Consider the following 23,690-nt stretch of genomic DNA (forward strand, 5'->3'; position numbering starts at 1 on the left):
GATGTTGTAGTAATTCAAAAAAATTAAGAAATGTCCCATGACTGAAGTTCAAAACTTCATAACTCAAGTTTTCTTGATCGGATTTAAAAGTGGCATACCTCTAAACTTTTCTGCCGAAATTCTCTAAAAATCTGCATTCAAATTTAGAAATAAATTTTTTTTTCATTTTTCTTTTATTTTTCTGATGTATGATGTTGTCGTAATTCAAAAAAAATTAAGAAAGGTGCCAAGGCTGAAGTTCAAAACTCCATAACTCAACTTATCTTGATCGGATTTTTAAGTGACATACCTCTAAATGTTGCTAGAGCAATTGTCCAAAAGTCTGCATTCAAATTTAGAATTTTATTTTTGTCGTAATTTTTCTGATGCTATGATATGTACAAATTCAAAAAAAATAAAAAAAATGTCCGAAAGCTGAAGTTCTAAAGTCGATAACTCAGCTTATCTTAATCGGAATTTGAAGTAGCATACCTCTAAATTTTTCTGGCATAATTCTATAAAAATCTGCTTTCAAATTTGAAATTTTATTTTTTCTAAATGTTTTTTTAATTTTCTGATGGAATAATATTGTAGAAATTCAAAAATGTCCGAAGACTTAAGTTCTAAATACAATAACTCAACGTATCTTAATTTGAATTCTCTAAAAATCTGGATTCAATTTGATTTTTTTTTAATTTTTTAAAATTTTTTTCTGATATGCTTTTGTAGAAGTTCAAAAATATTAAAAAATGCCTCAAGGCTAAAGTTTTAAAGTCCATAACTCAACCTATCCTAATTGGATTTTGAATTGTCATTTTTGAAAAATGGTGTGATTTTTTTGCACTCTTTTATTCGCCTTGTAAATTTCTATCGATTTGCAAAAATCGTTTTACTACGCCCACTCTACCGCCCACATTCCGCCCAAAACTGTCACGACCACGCGTTTTAAAATTTTTTGGAATACTTTTACACTATTTTTACTGGTTTAAAATAATGTATGTAGATTAATATAAAAGTGTTATCTTGTTTTTGGTTTTTTAAAACTTTTTCATTTTTATAAAGGGTTTACATTTCATGTCGCATAAGTAAAATCAAGATTGAAAAACAGATATTTACCTGGACTGTCATTTTCTCTACCATATTATGGAACCGAAAACGTGCGCGTATGCAAGAGGGATTGGCTTAAATATTGTGCTCGCAAAAAGTTTGGGTAAAACCCGGTATACCCGGAAGACGCAATAACAGAAAGGTGGAAAAAACAATTTTTTTTTTTTGTTTATTTTAAGGTTGCCATGCCCGTAATATGTTTTAACTAAAAATAAATTAGTTTTTTAATCAAACAAAATTTAATAAATTTAATTTATAAAAATGGGTTTTTCATACATCACCGGCTTTCAGCGCCGAATAATTTTCATGTTTCTTCGACGGAGAAGCATTTTCGTTTTAAAGACATTTGGAGGACCTTATGCAAATTAAGAATTCTCTTACGAATTCATTTAAAAAAATATATTTTTTAGTTTTTGTATTTTTTATTGAATATTTGAAAATACATTGAGATTGACTACGCGCTAGCTTATGCTAGTGCAACTTGCACAACCGTTGATCTTCACGGTGTCAAATTAACTGAATCTTCTGGATCCAGATTTCTTCCAACAAACCTCGATCAGATAGTGTTTACTTTATTTTTTATTTTGCAATCGAATTGAGCTAGGCTCATTTCGACTTGTGATGAAATTCGATTGTTTTACATACGCAAAATTGGTGCTGCACTAATGCGCAGTAGAAGCGGAAGCTTCTGTTTATGTTTATGTTTGCTGGTGGTCCAGCTGAAGGCATGGGCAACGACAAAAGTCAAAGCTGTGTGAATTGATTTGAAGGCTAAGGCAAAAGCCAATTGCTAGATACAAAGGCAACAAATGAACGGACTTGTTTAGGACGAAAGTGTTTATGCTTTAAATGCGGGTCACTGTTTTAGGGGTTATATAACTTGCACAAGTGTCGAGCTTAAACTGAATGAGCTTATCAGTAATCAGTTATCAGTAATATATTATTTACTGACCCAGTTATTGGCGTTGAAAATAAAACAGGGACATAGAAATCGTCTAAGGTAGTTTCTATATGTTGCCACAGCCTCAAATCGCCCATAACGGCCACGCGCACACTTTTGAAAAATCGATTTTTTTATTTATCAATTGTCTTGCCAATTTATATCGGTATATCGCCCACAATTGTGAACATTTTTTTAAATTTTATTATATTTTTCCCAATTTTATTTGCACTTCTGCCAGCTGAGTAACGGGTAGTGGGAGTGCAAATGAGAAAGTTTAACATTTTTTTTGGCATATCGATAGAGATTGGCAAAAAAAAATTATGTATATAATAAACAAATAAGAACAAATTCAAAAGTTTCGGAGTCACCGTTTTTTGCCGATTTGTCATCATTAGATAGCGAATTTTGATAAATAAAAAAAAATGTGGGCGTTGCAATTTAGGGCAGCTTGTAACCGTAGCTACCGTCTGAAACAAACTTGCACTGCGTAAGAATGGCTAGAATATGCATGCCTAGTCTAAACACAGGTGTGCATGTCAGCAATTTGTGTCTTAAAACCTTACGCTCCTTTGTGACCCCTAAGCGCCACACAAAACTTTTCTGTTTAAAAACAGGTACATAAGTGAAAATATCGCGTTATTTTACCCTCTAAGTCTTGTCGCGCTTACATATGTATATACATACACATACATACATGTAAGTATGCCGCATATGTTCTTAAATTGCGCATCTATTTTTCGAGTTTTACTTTGCGTGTTATATTTCCAAGCTCAACGTTTTGAACTCAAAATAATGATGGCAAAATGCAAAACGAATAACGAATAGTAATAACAGTGCATTTAAAAAATTTGTTACACGCTCTTTGAGAACGGCGAAATAAATGTCACAAAGGTAAACAAGCAATAACCTACTGTAAATCATGGCTACCCACGCCATTGCTCTTCGAGCTCATTTTGTTTTTTTAACTGCTCTTGCTATAGAAAAAGCAATCGCATGTGCTGCTCTGCGCATCGACAAGGCGATTTACAAAAACAATTTTGCATTTGTTTTCATTCTCTAAATTTTCGTTGAGATTAGCAACCACTTCATTGACTTTACCATTAGTTCGCTAATGCCAATGTATGTATGTATGAATGCATGTAGTTGTGAGATGCTCAAAAGTTCTGCTGTTTGGTAGCGTTTTCATATGTATGTATGCATATTCGTGAAACTGCATTTTCATTACCAAATGAAAACCAAAATTATTAAATGTTAAAATGTTTTTAACAAATATTAATATATATATATGTAGATATATAATTTATTATCTATTTACAAAGAAAATAATAAAATAAAATGTTTTTTTTTTTAATTTTGCTTAGTTTTTTCTATTTTGATATTAGCAGTAAAAAGCAAAAAAAAGTAAATTTTTTTTTTATTATTATCATATTCTAATATTTTCAATCGTCCTTTTTTTGTTTCAGTGTATAAAATAAAAAAAACGGTTTCGCTAATGTATTTGTGTTTGGTGATTTCTCTCTGCCATAACCAGCTTTTGGGCACCAGCTGTAGGAAAGAGTAGAATGTCCGCTGCAGAGAGAGAGAGAGAGACGAAGTCGCCAGTGGCAGAGATAGTTGACGTCTCGTTTTATAGTATAAATTAATTTACATAGCTGATCGGCTTTCAGTTGTTTTTCGGTTCTTGACTAGAGCGGAGATATGTACATATGTATTTATGTATGCGCGCTCTGCTATCGGTTCTTTTCGGGGAAAATAAGTGCAAGCGCGATCTATGCACGCGTCGTGTTACACTTAGTTGTTAGTTGTCGTCTCGTTTTATAGTATAAATTAATTTAGAAAGCTGATCGGCTTTCAGTTATTTTTCGGTTCTTGACAAGAGCGGAGATATGTACATATGTATGTATGTATACGCGCTCAGCTCTCGGTTCTTTTCGGGGAAAATAAGTGCAAGCGCGATCTATGCACGCGTCGTGTTACATTTTTTTTTTTTGGTGGTAAGCACTTGATCTTGATGATCTGCTTTCTGAGGTTTTTTGATTAGTGCGCGTTCATTTCGGTGTAAAAGTTTTGCAAACATGTAACGACGCCGGGTTGCATATGTACATACGTATGTATGTTTGCACATATGTATGTACATTTTGGTGACAATAAATATCGGAATGTTGTTTAATCATTAAACAAAGGTTAGTGAAATCATATAAGTTTTTATTCAGTTTTTTTGTTTTTTTTTGTTTTAAGCTGATATCAAACAAAAACAAAGAATTTAAATTTGAAAAACTTTCTGATAGCAGATTTTTTGACGATATATAGTAAACGAAACTAAAAAATTATATAAAATTTTGTTTTTTCCATATCGTTGTTTATATAACATTTTTAAACAATTTAAACAAAAAATGGGTATACATTTTAAAAACTTATTTATTTAGAAAATGTTGGACGGTTTATTACGAAACTTGAAAAGCATTAAAATAATTGACAAAAACGCACATTCACAGGTTTTGCAAATGTGACAAAAATATTTTTCTTTTACATAAAAAGTAAAGAAAAAATGGCAAAATTCGATATTTTTATATACAAAGTGTTTTCTTTGAATCTCAGGGAAAATACAATGTGCCGAACGTAATTATTTGCCACAGTTGGCATATCTGACTGCATAGTTCTTCGCCATAAAATGTGATGTTACTTAGTAATTTTTTTCTATACTACCTTGCAACTTAACAATAAAGGAACAACCGATTTCAAAAGAACAAATTCGTTCGCACAGTTTGGTTATAAAGCTTAAAATTATTATCGAAGATAGATTTTTAATTTATAATAATATTTTGCAATTAAGCCCTTGTATATTATAAAATCTACCACGCGGGTGGGAATCCAAAAAAAACCGATTTTGGGTGTTTTCTTGTTTAATATATGTATATAGTTAATTTCCTTTACCATTGCCACCTTCATATTGGCTTTGGTAGTAAAAACGAACTCTTTTTTCGTGTTATTGTCTTGCAAATTTCTATAGATATGCCAACAACATTTAGGCGACACCCACGTTAACGCCTAACACTGCCACGCTCAGACATTTAAAAATCTCCCCGCGCATACATACGTACATAAATATGTATGTATGCCGCATGTGTATATTCTTAAATTGGGCATCTATGTTTTGTTATATTTCCAGGCATAATGTTTTGCTCCCAAAATGGTGATGGCAAAATACAACAAAAATAGTAATATCACTGCAATTCAAAAAGTTGTGGCACGCTCTTTGAAAATGTCCAAAACAAATGTCACAAAGATAAACAAGCAATAACCTACTGTAAATAGGGATACCCCGCCATTGCTCTTACAGCTCATTTTGTTTTTGTAACGGCTCTTGCTATAGGAAAAGCAATTGCCGTATACATGTGCTGGTCAGCACATTGACACTGAAATTTATAATAACAATTTTGCATTTTGTTTTCATTCTCTATTTTTTCGGTGAGATTACCAAAAACAAATTCATTGACCTTACCGTTAGTTCGCTTACTACCAATGTACATATGTATGTATATGTTGTTGTTGCTAAAAAGTTCTGCTGTTTAGTAGCGTTTATATTTGTGCAACTTAATTTTCATTACTAAAAGAAATAAATTCCAAACATTTTGATACAATTATTAAAATGTTCTTTAATTTAATTAACGGTTTTTTTTTTAAATTTGTTATTTCTATTCTGATATTAGCAGTATTTCTACGCCATTGCACTTCTAGCTTTTTTTGTTTTTGTAACTGCTCTTGTTATAAAAAAAATAATCGCATGTTCGACAAGGCGATTTACAAAAACAATTTTGAATTTGTTTTCATTTTCTTCATTTTCGTTGAGACTAGCAACCACTTCATTGACTTTACCCTTAGTTCGCTAATGCCAATGTATGTATGTATGCATGTAGTTGTTAGATGCTCAAAAGTTCTGCTGTTTGGTAGCGTTTACATATGTATGTATGTACATATGTACATATATTCGTGAAACTGGATTTTCATTACTAAAGCAAATGAGAACCAAAAATTTTGGTAGGATTATTAAAATGTTTTTACCAAATATTAATATATATAGTAAAATAGTTACTATTACACGATTGTAAGTCCAATCAACTACCCGTCAATAGACTGAGGTAGTTCCTGAATTATTTTAAATAAAAATGCGACACAATTTCTTGGCCTATTGTTTTATTCGAGCTCCAGTTTAAGACTAAAATGTACAATACAATTTCTTAGCTTTGTACCCTGAATCGTATTGGATTTTATGTTTACATTATTTACCATCTGGTGACCGTTTTTTGTTTATAAATGGTTTGATACTGTTAACTGTTCTTGACTTTGGGCATTTGTTTATACTTATCCTATGTATCCTATCTGCAAGAATATTTTGTACATACATATGTCATATACTTTAAAAACTCCAATTTGAAATCACTGGAGTAAATTGTAGAGTAAAAGGGTATGCTAGATTTATTATAGAGTATGTAATAGGTAAAAGAAAACGTATCCGAACCTATTAAGTATAAATATTTTAAACCCGGGATCACTAGCTTAGTTAATCTGGCTTGTCCAAATGAACTCTGTGATCTCGGAAACTATAAAATCTAGTGTTGAAATTAGACATGCATATTTTAGTAAGTCTTACGCAGTGCAAGTTTGCTTAAGATGTTTGCCACGCCCACTCTACCTTCCAAAAAAGGGGGAAAACTGTCACGTCTTTCTTATGCAATGCCAGTTTGTTTAAAATGGGTTTCACGACCACTCTACCTCCCTCAAACCGCGGAAAACTGGCACGCCCACACCTTCGTTTTGATTTTTTTTTTTTATATTTTGTCTTCACGATTTCTACCACTGTACCAAAAAAACATTTTTTTACCGTTTCGATATTAAATAACACTGTTCCGAAATTAGATATATGTATTTTAATTATTTTATGAATTTTGTTGAAGCCGAGTGTTGACTTTCGTGCTACACAGGGAAATTCTTCTAATTTATTCTTACTTCTTACTCTGCATGCCAAATGCGATTGCTTCATGGGTGGATTTCAATGCTGATAATTTAGTTTACCACTATACATCCCTTGCTATTCGTAGATATTCTTTACTAGTTTTTTAAATTTATTATTTATATTTTCAAAGATGTATATCTAATACATATATAGATATTCTTTAATAGTTGTTTTTTTTTTAAATTTATTATTAATATTTTCAGAGATGAATATCTATTACAGGATTGAAATATCGGATTTTTTAAATTAATTTTAATAGACATTACACAAGTTATATATTGACTCTAATCTGTAGATTCCATTTTCAGTACAAATTTCTCCATTATGGCGTTAAGGCGCTTACGTTCCTTTAACTGCTGCTGCATTAAATCCGCTATCTGCGTACCCACAGCTAATAATGCCTCGGTGTTAGCTTTTGTTCGCTGGGCGTTTAAGCGGGATTGTCTATTTAAGTCACTAATCTCTCTTGCTATATCCAAGAGAACGGGAACAGAATGTTCCTGTTCAATTTCTAAAGCATTTTCCTTTCGCTTTCTTTTTTTGGAAGTAGTCTGTGAAGAGTCAGCGCTAAAGCTTTTATCTAACTGAACACCCAAGCGTCTAATATTGATGGAGCAATCTTCATCCTCATACTCTTCTGAAAAATAATAGTGGTAAAAAAAGATTTAATTTAACGCTTCCTTACGATTATCTGTCAACGTGGAATCATCTTGGTCGGTTTTGATGCATTTCAGGGGAACTCCGTGGGTCATTTCAGTTTGAGCCTTGGGGCAGGCTTCGGCGATGGTGTCTGCCATATCGTACAAGTCGCAGATTTCAGCAACTGCATCCTCCAGGGGAGTAAGAGTATCTTGGTATAGCGATCCTTTGCCAGTAGCCTTAGAGTCCTCTAGCCGATTATTAGTAATTTTTTTTCGAATGCAACTTTTCCAGTCTTTCCAAACCTGTCAGGAACGTGTCTAAGATGGTAGCAAGTTCCAAATTTTGTATTGAGAACTTACCCGTTTCCATTCGCTGGCTTCCTTGACAGGGGGTCCAACACTATTTAACTCATTTGACAATCTCTTCCACGCTGCCTCCGCCGCTTGCTTGTCTCCTTTAAGATAATTTTTCGAGATGATTGGATGCCGTTCCATGAATGCTACGAAGATTGCATCCTGTTGGGCTGTTCTGTGTTTACCCCTGAAAAAATCGGGAAAACCCAAAATATTTATCACCGGCGTCTTATAAGTTGTTCCTTCTGAAATTCTTATAAATACAAGTTTAAACACAGAATATTTATTTCAATTACGCTTAAAAGCGGAATCGCAGTTGATATACTCACATTACGTCGGGGCTTTAATTGCAAGACCAATAATGTCTTTTATAATTTTAGACGATAAAAATTATATTCTATTTTTATTTTATATTATTTATATTCTATTGTCTTTTGCAACTTGTGTGGCTCTACTTTTGGCAATACAAAAATACCTCAAAATTTTTTGTTAAGATACTGAATTTTAATTATTTCCCGGACTTTAACCATTTACAATTGTTTCGGAGACTCAAACCATGTAGAATTCAATAAATGTTCTAAAGAAAATTATTTTCGGTGAATTTGTTAAACAAAAGGTGGCGTACGTAAAGGCTGAATACCCAATCAACTTAACTTTAAAAAAGTTATGTCTATTGCAGAAACATGCTATTAAAATATAAAAACTTATCATCAGTAATATAACATAAATATTTCAACCCGACTGAAGACATTTTCAAAAATTTTCAGCGTTGTTTCTCCTCAGCGATGTTGTTTAATACAATATGGCGTGGTATATTTATTCAAGTTATTCGAATAGTTAAGGATGTACTAGATTCGTTGAAAAGAATGTATCAGGAAAAAAATATATATATATCTACAGGATAGAAAGCCCATTGGATACTGTCATTTCCATCTGGCAGCCCTTTTGCCGGTCTGTGAAGCGTTGAAAAAAAGATTGCATCCTGTTGGGCTGTTCTGTGTTAACCCCTGAAAAAATCCGAAAAACCCAAAATATTTATCACCGGCGACTTATGAGTTGTTTCTTTTGAAATTCTTATGAATACAAGTTTAAAAACAGAGTATTTATTTCAACTGCGGAATCGCAGTTGCTCTACTCACATTACGCCGGGGCTTTAATTGCAAGACCAATAATGTCTTATAATTTTAGACGATAAAAATTATCTATTTTTATTTTATATTATTTATTTTCTGTTGTCTTTTGCAACTTGTGTGGCTCTACCTTTAACAATACAAAAATACCACCAAAATTTTTGTTAAGATACTGAATTTTAATTATTTCCCGGACTTTGACCATTTACAATTGTTTCGGAGACTCAAACCATGTAGAATTCAATAAATGTTCTAAAGAAAATTATTTTCGGTAAATTTGTTAAACAAAAGGTGGCGTACGTAAAGGCTGAATACCAAATCAACTAAACTTTAAAAAAATTATGTATATTGCAGAAACATGCTATTAAAATATAAAAACTAATCATCAGTAATATAACAAATATTTCAACCCGACTGAAGAAATTTCCAAACATTTTGAGCGTTGTTCCTCCTCAGCGATGTTGTTTAATACATTATGACGTGGTATATTTATTCAAGTTATTCGAATAGTAAAGGATGTACTATTAGTTGAAAGAATGTATCAGGAAAAAAAATATATATATCTACAGGATAGAAAGCCCATTGGATACTGTCATTTCCATCTGGCAGCCCTTTTGTCCGTCTGTGTAAGAGTTGCGAAAATCTGATTTTTATACCAGTTACTTGTAGAGTAAAAGGGTATACTACATTCGTTGAAAGGTATAACAGGTATAAGGAAGTGTTTCCGCCCATATAAAGTACATATATATTCTTCATCAGAATCAATAGCCGAGTCGATCTAGTCATGTCAGTCTGTCTGCCCGTATGAACGTCTTGATCTCAGGAGCTATAACAGCTCGCTCAGATATAGCGATGCAGATTTCACAGACATAGACGCAGCGCAAGTTTGTTTCTTGCCTACATACCGCCTAAATTATTATTTTTTGTATTATTTTTTTCCAATTGCCATCGATATTTCAGAAAAAATGTTAAAATTTCTTGTTCAAATTTCCATTAGGGAGTATCTGATAGTCGAGAAATTTGACTACAGCGTTCTCTATTGTTTTGAAATTGGAGTTAGATAAGTAATACAAAAATGTTTTGCTCCGTTAAGAGGTAATCGTGTGCGATGTTGAATACAGAAGCATTGCTGTAAGGATTATTATTATACATATGTACATATATATATGTTTCTCTCATTTCCCTCAACTGCGTAATGCCGACATATGTACTTGACAATAGCGTTTTCTCATGTTCTTACATTAATTGTTTACATAACTATATATATTATCATCAGATAATTTGTTAACAATTTTTTTGCAAATATGTATATATATGTTTTACGTTTAAATACTAACTTGTATATGTATAGGTATTTTAGCAAACTCGGTACACGTGCTCGTGTATGCTCATCATCATTATCTACATTTCTGATTCTCGTCATGTTGTGGTAAATCCATTTAAGTTTTTAAGTTGTGTTTTATGTACTTCAGCACAAATTTGATGTCCGCACGTAATGGAGTGCTTTCCTCCCCGTTGGTTTTTTTCTCGTATCTTCGAAATTTTGAGTTGCACAGTCCGGCCATCATTTTATTGCACTTGAAAACTTAATTAGGCCAAAATGCGGTGTGAAAGCCTATTGATGGGAGAGAGAACTTTCATTTCGACAGCTGTTTTGGCTTTTTATTACACGCATCAAATGTAATTTGTTACAAATTTGATGTGTTTCTTTCTTCTGCAGAACGGAAAAAATAAAAAAAATTGAGATAAATCCTGGGAGTTGGTTGGTCTTGAAATACCATTGACTGGTATATATTCATCTATCCTGTAAATATTTTGTCGGTTCTATGATCAGCAACCTTTGGAACAGTGTTGCCGTATTGTCCCTTTTACGGATAGATCAATTTTAAACTAATATAGTCGGGAAATATTAGAAACAGTCCTTGTCCGGAAATATGACACCTTAAACAAATATAGTTTTTGTTATAATTTTATAACTTGATATATATATAATTTCTCAACGCTATCATCCACTAGAATGGAATTTTATTTAATAGTAATTTCTGTATCATCCATTAAAGGACAATTTTTTTTTTTACATTAATATCTGTCTGTTTTTTGTCTTATTTTCACGAAGAAATGGTTTTAATCACTTTTATTTTCTGTTTACTGACTGTTGGCTGCACTGCTTGTGAATTTAACAAAGTGACCATTTTTATGTAACATTTGGTTTAATATATGTTTTGCTTGCTTACTTCGTTAATAAATTTCAAATTTGCATTACAAAAAAATAAATATTTTGTTTTTCCTGATTGGTGTTGATGTTATCCCCAATCTAGTCTTGTTATATCCTTGCGCATATATTATAACTGTAGCGCCAAGGCTGGCCCTTGGAGGATGGCGATAAATTTATTATTTAAATTTTCGTAGCTGATTTACTTGCATTTGTTATTCAATGTTAAAGCCATGAACTCGGTATTGTTTTAATTCACTTTAAACCACATAAATTTAACTTTACATGCAAGGCGACAACTCACGTGCCCCTGAGTGGCGTCAGCGGGCAAGTACGTAATCGTTGACTTGTGCGTTTGTAAGTGTGAGCTGGTCGTTTAATGCTATGAAAATGTCGCGGGTGGAAAAGACTTTAGCTAAGCACGCTTAATTCAATCAAAAGCACGACGTACTGGCTGTTGAATCGTTAGTAGACCGCTTGGCTGCAACAACTACAGTTCATTCGAATCTCAAACAGGCATATCGTGAAGCCATTGTGAAAAAACGCTCTACAGATGATTTACTATAGGTGTTTTGAGCGTTTCGTATTATTGCTGGTCTGCCAAGTGTTGCAGTGTCCTTTTATTTTCGCAAACTTGCGTAGGTATCCAGTAGCAAAGGATTATTTTGTGACGCGTTTCCAATTCTGTTGATGTCGAAATGGTCGTGAATACAAGGAATAACAACGTTTCTAATTGCATTGCCCGTCGAATTGTAATTTTTATTGTCCCCAAATATCTTTTCTGTTAGCGTCCACCATTAGACCATGCGCCCGCAATGATCCTCTTCTGGAGCGGTGTATCATTAACGCTGTCTACCAAATAAGGCCATTACTAGTGAACGGAAACCTGGGGGATGGCTTCACAACACCCCCATTAGAACCGCTGTCCCTAGATGATATTGAACTGGGACTAAGTAGTCAATTTCAAGCTGTTTTCACGAATCTTGAAGCCAATGGAGGAAGTAACTTTATCATTGACCGCCTTATGTACTGAAGTATAAGCACTATGAAAATGTAAATTCTAAGATGTTAATTTTTTTGCATGAAGTGCCAAGCCGTTAGACACATCGTACGATCTCTGGATTACACTCCCGCGCATTGACTTTAGAGGAAAGTATTCGCTGCATCTTAATTTGCTACTCCTAGACATAAAAGGAAAAGGAAATATGCAGGGATATTGCGGTAGGTTTGAAATTTGGACATAATAACTAACACTCAACTAACTCTCAATATTAGAAAACGCAAAGGCTTTCGTTAAAATTCGTGGGTCTCGGTATCTGCGAAATGGCAAAGACTATGTGAAGTTCACCAAGATGACCATGCGCATTGATTTTGAGGATTTTAAATTAAGCTTGGCAAATTTATTCAGCGGCGATCGAATTTTGGGGGACGTAGGAAATACCCTTATTAATAACAATCAAGAATTATATATGAAAGAGATTGTGCCAGGCCTAGAGCAAGGTCTTTCTAAAAAGTTTTTAGATGTGGCGAATGAAGTCCTTGCCAGCGCTACATTTGATGAGATGTTTCCTCCTGGAAAGACGTTCATCAATCCGATTGCACACCCGCCATCGTCGGGTCTTAGTCCAGCTATATTTGAGCCGGCCTTTGAAGCTGAAAATCCCGACGGAAGTATTTTAAATAAAACGTCTTTTCATAATTAATTTAAATGAAATAATTATTTCTTCGTTAGATGCACATATTTGTATTTTATTTTACTTCATAATATAAAAAAATAAATATGTTCAAGGCGATGAATAATTTTATAATGTATTGTGTTTTAAAATTCCATTTCCATAATTTCTTCTTTAGATAAGCATATTTGTGTTTTATTTAACTTCGTGAAATAAACCTCTTCATAGTCTGTTTTTGGATTTACATATTAGGCTTGAACTTTTTAAAATGTAAAGTCACATCTAACTGCACTATGGGGACAGCTTAGAGGAGGCACACATACACTCTATCCCAGCAATACACCTGAGCAGGGTGCGAAGGACTATTTGTTGGCCTTCTGCTTTTGATTAATCACCGGCCACGACAAAGATGAATTTACAGAGATTTTTTCCTTCAAAAGTTTTTTACTTTCGCTTTATTTTTGTTTCAGGGAGGAGGGCACTTAATTGCGTTAGATGGACTTGGGTTGGCAAAAAGTGTTGCTGCCCTGGTGATATTCAGCTGGCTATAATTAAATTCATGCGACGCAGCTGTCACTGGCAAGAAAAAGCATTATCGACTTTTAGGTGCTTAATATTTCAAATGAAAATGTTTTTGATGTAAACAGAGGGAAGCCAAAGGAAAACCTTGGCAACATCTTCCATTTCCGTACTGACCAATGCCTTGAAAAGTGTCGTCGGCATTAATTTCATTTATTAATTTTTAACTACGCTCGCGCACCAAAATAAAAGGAACTTGATAAATGGAGAGCTTGCAGAAGGAGCATTACGTAGAGCGTGCGCTGGGAGGTGGTTTGAAATCTTTTTCTTTTCTTTCATTGTGCGAGTATCCATTTGTTGTTGCTTTTTTTCCGCTTCTTTTCGACCTTTTTTTTTTGCTAATTTTTTTTTTTAATTCTTTGCTTTTCACTTGAAAGCCGCTCAAAACGCTGAGATGCTCCGAGGCCCGCTAATGTCCTTTCTTTTATCATTAAGTAGAAAACGTGGGTGTCTTTTTTGGGGTTTGTGGGAGGGAGGGTGGTTCATCTGGGGCGTGGCAACTCTGTTTTGTTTGAATGAATGGGGGTGATGGAATACACAGGTATTTTTGCTACCATTAGAAAAGCCCTCGCTTTGGCGGCCTAAGTTTCAATTTAGTGAAAGGAAGGGAAACGCTTTTTTATATAAAGCAAGTAAATAACATTTTAAAAATAAATAAGCAATTTATATAAAGAGCTTACTGGTTTGTTATACATAATTTAACTGCAAATAGACCAATATTAACCATTATAATCAAATACATTTTTTTTAATTTAATATTTAGTTTGGAAATTTTTTAAAATCAACTTTGAAAAGTATACGGTCAGAATGCTATATCTGACTGACAATTTATAGAAAGATCTTACTGGCTTGTTAAACATTATTGAACTGTTAAACATTGTTATCACACACAATTTTGTCTTTAATATTTAGGTTACCAAATTTGTAAAATCAATTTTGAAAATTATAGGGTCAGACAGCTATATCTGACTAAAATTGCATTCATTTCTGGCAACATTTTCGCAGTCGCAAGTGCATCCGAAGCCATCTTTGGGGTATAGGTCCACCATTGTTGGTGAAGCGAAGCGTTCTTCGCAAGAGGCGTACTGTCGGTGATGGTGAATAAAGGCAAGACTGACCCTGTCATTGAATCTACGATGGGGCTTATTGCTAAGAGCTTTGTACCTTTGGAAAAGTTCTCGCATTATTTCGTTGGGGTACTTAAGATAGTTTCGTGGAATCGGATACGATGTTATTGCAGCATTGCAACGGATTATTGGTTCATCCTGTATCATCGACGTCTTTAAATTATCATTTTCCCACATCCCTTTCTGAATTTGTCCCGTATGCATATGATAGAAAACACCCTCGCCATTTTTGTATCCGCGTGCAAAGTGTCCTTCGTATCGGTTTCCATTAGCTGGCTTATATTAAAATATTAATTGGGAAGTACCATTAAAACTATTATCCTTTACGAACCGTAAAACATGACCCCAAGTCCATGCCGGAAATCTGTTTCCCATTCGCCCGCATAGATATTCCCATCATTGTACCACTGGATGCCCAAACCGTGCCGTCGATTTCTTATCCATTTCCCGAAGTAGACGCATCCGTCGGAATAGAATTGTTTACCTTCTCCACATTTCATGTCATCGTACCATCTTCCCGAATATATCAGCTGTAATTCAGTTCCGCGTTTACGTAGCATTGATCCGACTCCCTGTCGTTTGTTCATCACCCAGTCCCCCTCATAAATGAGCTGGCCTTCAGGATGCTTTTTACCAAAAAAGTACTGGCTAGTTCGTTTTGCCGTCTTTTTGACGCCCCAGCCCTGGTGTTTGTTGCATAGCCAGTAGCCAGAGTAGGACCCACCTCCAGGATAATAGAAAGTGGCTCTTCTGCCCGAGCTGCAGACGGGTTTATTGGGACAGAAAAATCGTTCCAGGCAGGTACTCATACTGTCAAAAAAAACTTTTACTTGGACGCTTAAATATATGCTAATGTGAGAGGTAGGATATGTATGACAATGGAAAATTGATTAAATTGATGCAGAAGGACAGAAGTTGGTGAATACTTTGATTTATATTTCTCAATACCTCGACCCTTGAGCAACTTAACATATGACCAGAAACTAACAAACACCTGGAATACAACTAACAGGGTTTTTCCGCTTTACAATCAATTTCAGGGTAACGCTTATGTTTACGATTTGCGTGTGAATAAACCGTAATAATATTAATATGATTGAAAAGGAAAAAGTTAAATGGTTGTGTATGATTTGTGGATATCGAATAGGTTTCTTTTTTTGTGACACTTAAAGTTTTCGATGAATGGAAAACCGATTTACCGAGGGTTTAAAGGAAAATATATTTGATTTATTAAATAAAATGCTATTAAAATCAAACTTTCGGGATTTTGTTAACTTTCCCAAACACTTATGTAGATGCATTTAAATTGTCAATATCTTTTAAATATTAATTATTCTCAGTTTATATAATTTATAAAACTTTTGTACATTCAATAACATAAAAAAAAAAGCTGCCATGGAATAATCGGATAACATTATTTTTTGGTGATTTTCGTCCTAAAGTGTACTGGTGCTTTTGATTATATAATTCGGTTTAAATTTATTCAAAACAAGATAGAATGCTATTGTCGAGTTTCCCGACTATCAGATACCCGTTACTCAACAATTCAAAATGAACAAGAATTTTTTTAATTTTGAATGAAAAAGAAATGAAAAGAAACACACATTTTTCAAAAGTGTGGACATGACAGTTTTGGCCGGTTTGTGGGCAATACTTTTTGTTTGCAAACTTATAGAAATTTACAAAATATATAAAAAAAATGTGAAAATATCACATTTTTCAAAAGTTTGTCCGAATCAACAAATCTACTATTTCCTTGTACTCTACGAGTAACGGATATATGTAAATATAATATAGCTATCGTATAAACAATTGGAAAAGTAATTAAAAATAATAAAAAATAAGTGATATAAGGGTTATTTAAAGTGTTATTATTTAAGTTTTATTATTTATTTATTATTAGGCGTTATTATTGGGTATAGAAAAATGTTATTTTTTTTGGTATTTACTTTCTTGTTTGTGTTAAGATGTTAAGTGATGTTAAGCCTGTAAGTAATGGATTATAAAATCTAATATTGATCGTATAAAGATTGTTTTAAACAATTAAAACAAATCTATTACAAAAAATCTATTTCACTTCAATATTCAACATGATGGCACATGTACATAAGTTCCTTTAACGAATTTCCTCCTTCCTCCTTAGGGAGCAACAAAATCGAAATGAACTTATGTGCTGAATAATTGCAAGTGACAGGCGCTTTAATTTTTCTTCCTGTTCGACAACTTGTGGACTTGGACTGTATATGATAAGCCTAATTAAGTGGGTGGCTGCTTATATTTTTAGGAAAATCCCAGTCAAGGCAAATGTTTGTTTTTTTTTGTCCTCCTCGTATCCATCCCCTTGTATTGATAAACTTCAAATAAACAAATCAAAGACAAAAAAAAATATATAAAACTCAAATAAGTACAACTTTATGTTTTCGGTTGACTGAAATGGAAAATTTTAATTGCTTTGCCAGTATATATACATAACAGATACAGCGGTTTTATTTAATAGGTATGTGCACGTTTATTCAAAGCAACCAAAGAGCTAAACATTTATATGGGCATTAGACAATTAAATTATGATTTTGAATATCATAGCGCTTAGTGTATTTTATGTGCATTAGACAATTAAATTATGATTTTGAATATCATAGCGCTTAGTGTAGGTCCAATAGAAATTTGCAGACTCTGTTAGGGCCACAACTTTACTATACAAAAAATCAGAAGCGTTAACTTTTATGCAGTTTAAATTATTTTAAGAGGCATACAAGTAAAGCAATATGCCCGAGATAACACTTTAAAAGCGGTTCCGCAATTCGATCCTGTTCTTTAGAGGACATCTCTTATCCGCGAGACATCTAAATAATAGGGGATGTTCATTTATAGCTAAGCAACCATCAGATAAAGTGTGTGAAAGAGTAAGGTCCGACGGCATAGAATACATATCATTTATGTGGGGTTGATTCCTCCGTTGTTGCGATGGCCATCGGGGTAGAAAGCTTTTTGTTTTAATTTAACCCTTTTCTAACCAACCTATGCCCAGTGGGCAGTGGCCAAACATCCAATAAGGGGTCACCACCTGATTAACCCCTTTATCGTAATTAAGGGTTCGATTTACTTTTGCCACACCCACTAAAACCACCCACGTAGGCAGTATTTTAAATTTGAAAAATTTAAACATTTATTTACGAATTATTTTATTTTTTCTTGGTGGGGTAGTTAAAACTTGAGTTTCTTTGATTTGCATGCGCTGAAGTTTCTTCAACTGGAAAGAAAAACAGAAAACGAGCGCCAACAAAAATTTGAGCTTGAAACAAATTAACAGTCCAATGATTATTTTCAAAAGCAAGGAACGAGAAAGGCAAAGTTGGAGTCTATGGTACTTATCATATCCCTCCCTTCGCCTTTCCGGAGAGGGGCAGTTCAGAAATTAGAAAAGGGCATAATTTTAATGAACTTTCTTTCGTAGCTGCGACCTCCAATCAAAAAAATTCTGCCTGGTATCCAAAGCAGCTGTCGAAAAAGGACTTACAAATTTCAATTCCGCTCTGCCCACTTGTCTCGCATTTGAGTTCTCTGAGCTTTGATGGAAGTTTCTTTGTGAAGCATAGAAAATATACAGCTATATGTTGATATAGATTAGCTTAAATATTGAAACCAATAAGAACGACGCCCAGATCATATAATATTTATAACTCTGACAATAATCGCTAAATTAAATGTTAGTTGTCGGTTCCCTCTCTTTTGTAACAACTGTAATCTGAAATTGGTCTGCAATTGCCAAGACTGTAAACCAAAAACAATAAAAAAGTTAAACAGCACCTCCTCATTTAATCTAAAAACTAGACCCGATCTCCAAACAATTTAGGAGACTCACAATACACTGCTCTCGAACAAAGGCCAGCAGTAACAACGCAAATGCAGAAGTATACACAATGCCATAATATACATAATAACAAATCTAAAGATAATATTGCTTTGTGTTTTACAATAAAATAATTTTTTGATTGAGCTTATAAAATAAAAGAAAAACAAATTGCTTCAAAAGCTTGATTTGTAATCAGCGATATTGACACTCAAGTATTCTTTATTTATTTATATGCTTTAGTCTATAAGCCCAAAACAAAAAACATTATTACCGCCTAAAATGTCTTTGAGAAGAAGCGCCCAAACAGAAAAATAGATAGATCTCTATTCTCTGAGGAGAAACAAACCCGAAATGATTGATTAGAGGCTTGGTTGGACAGTTAGGTAGCCATTAAAGACCTCAATGTACTCCTAACTCAATCTTGCCTAATATTTTACGCTCATTTAGAGAATTACTGGAATAGACATCGATGTACCCTCCTTTCCTTACAATAGACTTAACTCTTGAACAGGCCCAAAAGGAATTGCAACTGTGGATCAAAGGATCACAATGACGCGGATGGGAAAAATAAAACCAACGCCCGCTTGACATTTGGCTGCTAAACAAACAAATACTGCAAAAAAGGAGAGCTGCAAGGAAGAGACCAGAGAGAAACGGACAATCTGGCAAGTACCCATTCATTGCGGGGGTGATACTCAGGTCAATCAAAGGCTAGCATCTGACGTGTGCAGTTGCACTACGGTGTTGCCTTTCGTTTTAAGAAGGGGAATATGAATCCGCTTCCTTGTTAAAAAAATTGAAACTGAAATTGTGTCATTTCATGCCATGACCTGAAACGAATGGGTAGGGGCAATGCCAAGGGACACATATACACCTGGTCCTTCAATAGGTTTTATGCCCTTTTGTGTAGCCTGCTTCCTTTCAACTGACATTTTTAATTGTTTGCGTTTAACCGTTATCAGGAGAATATCAACGAATGCAGAGGAGACTTTATCGAAATTTCAAATTTTCTTTGGGCTTTTTATGGGCTGAACTCTTGTCGTGGACGGTTGCCCATTAAGTTTACTTCTAAGTGTCATTCAGACTCACATTCTTCCCGACCTCTCCGCGATTTCTCCAGCAGAGCGCTTTGCACTTGAAAAATTTGCGCATGCACAGCAATTTCTTGCCTTGCTTTTCACTTTGTTTCTCATTTTCATTTCCTTGCCTTCCGCCTTATTCCAATCTTAATTTTTTGTTGGTGCTTCTTTGGGGTTGAAAATAATTCATTTATGCAAATGAGGGGGTGTTTAAAATTAAGCAAAGAGCACGTAGGCTAGCAGAAGCGGTACAAAAAACAACAACAGCAAGAAGCGGCAGAAATAATGAAGGAGGTGATTCGCTAAGTGGAATGAAAAAAGGGAATAAATTCGGGCCGTGCAAGGGCAGTAGGGCCTTTGAAAAATGATAAAAACAAGGGTTTTCCGCTCTCTCTCTCTTTCTCGCTCTCTCTAGAACCCCTTAAAACACTGGGGTTTTTTGTATCTCCGAGCGGTTCCATATTTTTATTTTTTGTTAGATATAAGTTACAAGTTTAAGTTGTTCATAGAGGCTTTCGTCAAAAAATAGGGTGAAAACCGCACGAAGCTTGAAAAGGTAAAACATATAAAAGTAGGATTAGCTAGAACATTACAATTATCTAGAAAATACAATTTGGTTTACTTTCAAGTAAATAGCATTTTTCTCCAGCCAAAAGGTGACAATGCCCACGGATGCCTCATGCACCTTTTTAGCACCAGCAATCGAAATTCAAAGCACTGAAAAGAGTAGATCAGCCTTATCATGAAAAACATGACATTTATTACGGTCTATTAGCGATGAGAATTGAGTCGGAGAGGGGGAGTGGATAACTTATATGTGTTTGTGTGGGGGGTCATGCGAATCCTTTAGGGTTTTGAGGGTGAAGCGTATGTGCGGTCGCAGTAGGTGAAAGGCAACGATTTGTAATGCTTTCTGTGTGAGATTTTTTATGCAAATAAAACACACATGTACATATATGGCAACGGAAGTAAGACGGGGAAGCCAACACAAAATGTTTACGCGTGCTGCTTCTGTGGCCACATACGCATATGTGTCGACTGAACAGAAAAAGAGAGCTGAAGTTCAAGTCAGAATTGGAGTAGGAGGCGGTGCTGGCCACAAAGGGTCGTGCCCTCGCCTCGAGCGGTTGTTTGTGTTTTTTGTTTCTGTTTCACCACGCTGAAAGGTTAAATGTTGCCACTAGGCACATAATTTTGTCAAGTGCTGTCAGGGGGTCTTACACTCCATCCTAAGCTCTCACTTATATGTGTTGTTTTGATCCTTACGTGCACAGCGTATAGTGTCTAATAGGAAATTAACAACTTAATTAATTCCACTGCCATTTATCTTCAGTCTGGCAAGATACCACCTATTCGCCACGGAAATCAACAAATTTCTATTGGTCAAACTTTGGAGTATTCGAATCGTCTTTGCTAGAACTTTTAGGGCGATGTGGCCTTATTTCAAAGGAGATTTATTTATGCGAAAGTTTTGGTCCAAGCTCATACCCGTTTTATTGCTTAGACTTACGTACTGTCCTGTTAAAAAATTTGGGTAATTTGATTTTCCGCGCCAACACGAGGTTTTAACAAAAAGGTACTCTTTAGTCGCAGTTTCTACAAGAAACCTTTAAAACTGAATGAAGATGAACTAATTATATACACACAGTCATTAAACAATTAACGCATAACGGTTAAGAAGTCTACAAGTTTTTGCTAAATTACACAAATTCACATTACATATTATTATTTGAACACGGTTCCTCCTCGTTCTTACATTAAATCGACCTTAAGGCCATCTAACATTTGAAAATTAAAGTTTATTTTTTTATAAGGAGGCACCAACAAAAAAAGAATAGAATGGAAGTTAGATACAACAAGCTTATATAAAAAGTCGCTCCTTTTTTTTTATAGCTACAAAAAGAGTTTCATATTACACCTATGTATTACCCGTAGAGTAAATGGGTATTTAAAATTCGCTAAGAAGTATGTAGAAGAACTCGTTTCCGACCCTATAAAGTATATATATTCTTAATCAGGATAAAAAGCCGATTCGATCTAGCCATGTCCGTCTGTCACTTTTTCTGTCCGTTTATGTATTCCGGATTTTTTTTTTTTTAAATTCAGTTTTTCAAATAAAATTTTAATTTAATTTGTTTATATTAGTGTTGTCGGTGATAAGCACAAAAAATTCTTTCCATAATTTTGTATTGCAAAACCATGTTTCATGTTATGAAATATAAAATATTCATATGTGTTTTTGTACTAAGAAAACACATTAACAAAATTTGCTTGCGTCGAGTGAAACGTTGTCAAAGCTGAATTATTCTGAGTTTTCCGGGCACTCACCTAATTGCATTAAAAGAAATGTCTTTATCAGGGAATGTCCAAAGGGCACCCCAAGCCCTAGCGAAGAAAATTGCAATTCCTTGCTTACTAGGCATATGTTGCCTTGTCTTTTTTGATCCCGCTTCCCCTCTAAGGTTGTCTGTCGCCTGCTTTTCAAATTTTATGACATTTTTACTCGCTGTGGTTCGGAGAACATGAAAGATGTTGAAATAGCGTTGTACTTTTAGTGCTCTTTCCTTTTGAAACAAAAACATTCCTTATTATTTTCTTAATTCTTCGTGTTGGTGTTTTTATGCAGTACCTTTTAAGTTTTTATTTCTGTAATAACCGGCGAAATTGTTTAGGTAGTTTCACTAAAGGCTGTGTCTAAAAGCTTTTTATTGTACGTAGTCAACGAAGACCGCTTCAATATTTAAAAGCACGTATTTTGGACTTAGTCGCTACAGTCAATACCACGGCTAATTAGTGTATATAATTCTCTTTCGCCAAATTTATAGTAATTTAATTTATTAAAGAAAGCAGAAGGTTTTTGGTCAACGTATTAAAGCTAAAACGTATTAAAGATAAATAAATAATAATTTTAATGTGTTAGATAAACATGTAGTGTATGAAAATATAACTTATAAGAAAGTTACAAATGCAGATCATGGAGAAATACAAAGGGCTTCATATAAATACAACCCGTGCATACTTAACCCACAAACAGACATACACCTGAGAATTAATCTTCATCAATATGCTTGCCGAAAAATTTAAAGCAACAAATCAGATAAAATGCAAAAGTCCGGAGAAACAAGGAATGGAAAATTGCGAAAAAATTTAATGAAAATATCGATCAGCAACGGTGGTAACGAACTCCAACCCCTTTGCTTTGGAGCAGGATAATCAAGTAAGGCAGCGACGAAGCGGCCTTATTGACGACCTAACATCGAGGAACTGAGGATGTGAAAAGAAGTGATGTGAGACATTATGCGGTTTCGTGATTAGAGGCGAATGTGTCTGTATCCGATATATTAATATACATAGGTATTTAGAATAGAGCAGATAAATTGCCAATATTGGCAAACTTAAAAATAACCCTTAGCGCTGGTATATTCTTTCGGTTTTAATTATTTGTAATAACTTGTTTCTTGCTCTTCAATATATTCTGCTATATTCGCCTGTTGTTTCTGTTTAGTTTATTCACCCTTTGCAGATGAGCTAGATACTTGGGTGAAATATGTATTAAGCAAGGGGAAGAGCGCCCACAAGGAGAAAAAATACAATTTTCCACATTAACCCCGACGCTGACGAAGGCTGCGCAGTTAAAGGAATTGGCGCGAGCTCATTCAAATTTTCTACTCTTGCTTTACACGCGCGGTTTTCGTTGTTTTCGCTTTTATATTTTTTAATAGGTATACAGTTTTTTCCTACGCAAGCTTCGGTCGAGGGTGGCACTTTTTTTCAATGTCCCCTTCTTAATGGCGTCCGTGCCAGCCACTTTTGCCTGCGTCGCTCTGGCACTTAAAACGGTTGCCACAAACCTGCTGTATATGCCACGTTTCCTTACTCCGTCTCCCACTCCAGCGTATTCCCATCTGGACTTGCCGTATTAAACCTAATGTTAATTGTGTAATATTATATTTGAAAGACAACAAAATATAGGGTTGTCTTTGACTTTCTAATGGAAAG

The 23,690-nt window shown here is 34.4% G+C and overlaps 3 protein-coding genes and 1 long non-coding RNA gene across 5 annotated transcripts; 1 reads left to right on the plus strand and 3 right to left on the minus strand.

Annotated features, from left to right (window-relative positions):
* Window positions 1-7,210: 7,210 nt before the first annotated feature.
* Window positions 7,211-8,535, minus strand: LOC6548333. The gene is made up of 4 exons (XM_026979941.1): window positions 8,368-8,535; window positions 8,045-8,225; window positions 7,729-7,987; window positions 7,211-7,680 (listed from the first exon to the last, which is right to left on the minus strand). Coding segments are annotated over exons 1-4 (795 nt in total). The 5' UTR covers window positions 8,370-8,535; the 3' UTR covers window positions 7,211-7,327.
* A 263-nt stretch (window positions 8,536-8,798) lies between these two features.
* LOC113564243 lies at window positions 8,799-9,316 on the minus strand. Its single transcript, XR_003407839.1, has 2 exons — window positions 9,178-9,316; window positions 8,799-9,045 (listed from the first exon to the last, which is right to left on the minus strand). It is a non-coding gene; the product is annotated as an uncharacterized LOC113564243 (long non-coding RNA).
* Window positions 9,317-11,777: 2,461 nt separating this feature from the next.
* On the plus strand, window positions 11,778-13,235 carry LOC26526704 (protein takeout). The gene is made up of 5 exons (XM_026980107.1): window positions 11,778-12,018; window positions 12,169-12,406; window positions 12,468-12,601; window positions 12,656-13,067; window positions 13,232-13,235. The coding sequence occupies exons 1-5, from the start codon at window positions 11,934-11,936 to the stop codon at window positions 13,233-13,235; spliced, it is 873 nt and encodes a 290-aa protein (XP_026835908.1). The 5' UTR covers window positions 11,778-11,933.
* A 1,224-nt stretch (window positions 13,236-14,459) lies between these two features.
* On the minus strand, window positions 14,460-15,622 carry LOC6548423 (MORN repeat-containing protein 3). 2 transcript variants are annotated; one of them, XM_001976695.3, is made up of 2 exons: window positions 15,091-15,622; window positions 14,460-15,031 (listed from the first exon to the last, which is right to left on the minus strand). In XM_001976695.3, the coding sequence occupies exons 1-2, from the start codon at window positions 15,566-15,568 to the stop codon at window positions 14,592-14,594; spliced, it is 918 nt and encodes a 305-aa protein (XP_001976731.1). In that variant the 5' UTR covers window positions 15,569-15,622; the 3' UTR covers window positions 14,460-14,591. The 2 variants fall into 2 exon arrangements, with proteins under 2 accessions (XP_001976731.1, XP_026835741.1); XM_026979940.1 differs by having other exon boundaries at window positions 14,993-15,035; window positions 15,091-15,594.
* Window positions 15,623-23,690: the final 8,068 nt, after the last annotated feature.

This window comes from Drosophila erecta, unplaced genomic scaffold, assembly GCF_003286155.1.
Source record: "Drosophila erecta strain 14021-0224.00,06,07 unplaced genomic scaffold, DereRS2 tig00000092-arrow-pilon, whole genome shotgun sequence".
NCBI lineage: Eukaryota > Metazoa > Arthropoda > Insecta > Diptera > Drosophilidae > Drosophila > Drosophila erecta.

Bases quoted from the DNA above. Each gene is read 5' to 3' on its own strand.
- LOC26526704 (XM_026980107.1), top strand. From the start codon at position 11,934: ATGATTTACTATAGGTGTTTTGAGCGTTTCGTATTATTGCTGGTCTGC. The intron at 12,019-12,168 runs GTAGGTATCCAG...CTTTTCTGTTAG, and splicing joins TTTTATTTTCGCAAACTTGC to CGTCCACCATTAGACCATGC. The intron at 12,407-12,467 runs GTACTGAAGTAT...TTTTGCATGAAG, and splicing joins TTTATCATTGACCGCCTTAT to TGCCAAGCCGTTAGACACAT.
- LOC6548333 (XM_026979941.1), bottom strand. The intron at 7,988-8,044 runs GTAAGTTCTCAA...CGTTCCTGACAG, and splicing joins AAGCCAGCGAATGGAAACGG to GTTTGGAAAGACTGGAAAAG. The intron at 7,681-7,728 runs GTAAGGAAGCGT...ATTATTTTTCAG, and splicing joins TTCCACGTTGACAGATAATC to AAGAGTATGAGGATGAAGAT.
- LOC6548423 (XM_001976695.3), bottom strand. From the start codon at position 15,568: ATGAGTACCTGCCTGGAACGATTTTTCTGTCCCAATAAACCCGTCTGC. The intron at 15,032-15,090 runs GTTCGTAAAGGA...AATATAAGCCAG, and splicing joins ACTTGGGGTCATGTTTTACG to CTAATGGAAACCGATACGAA.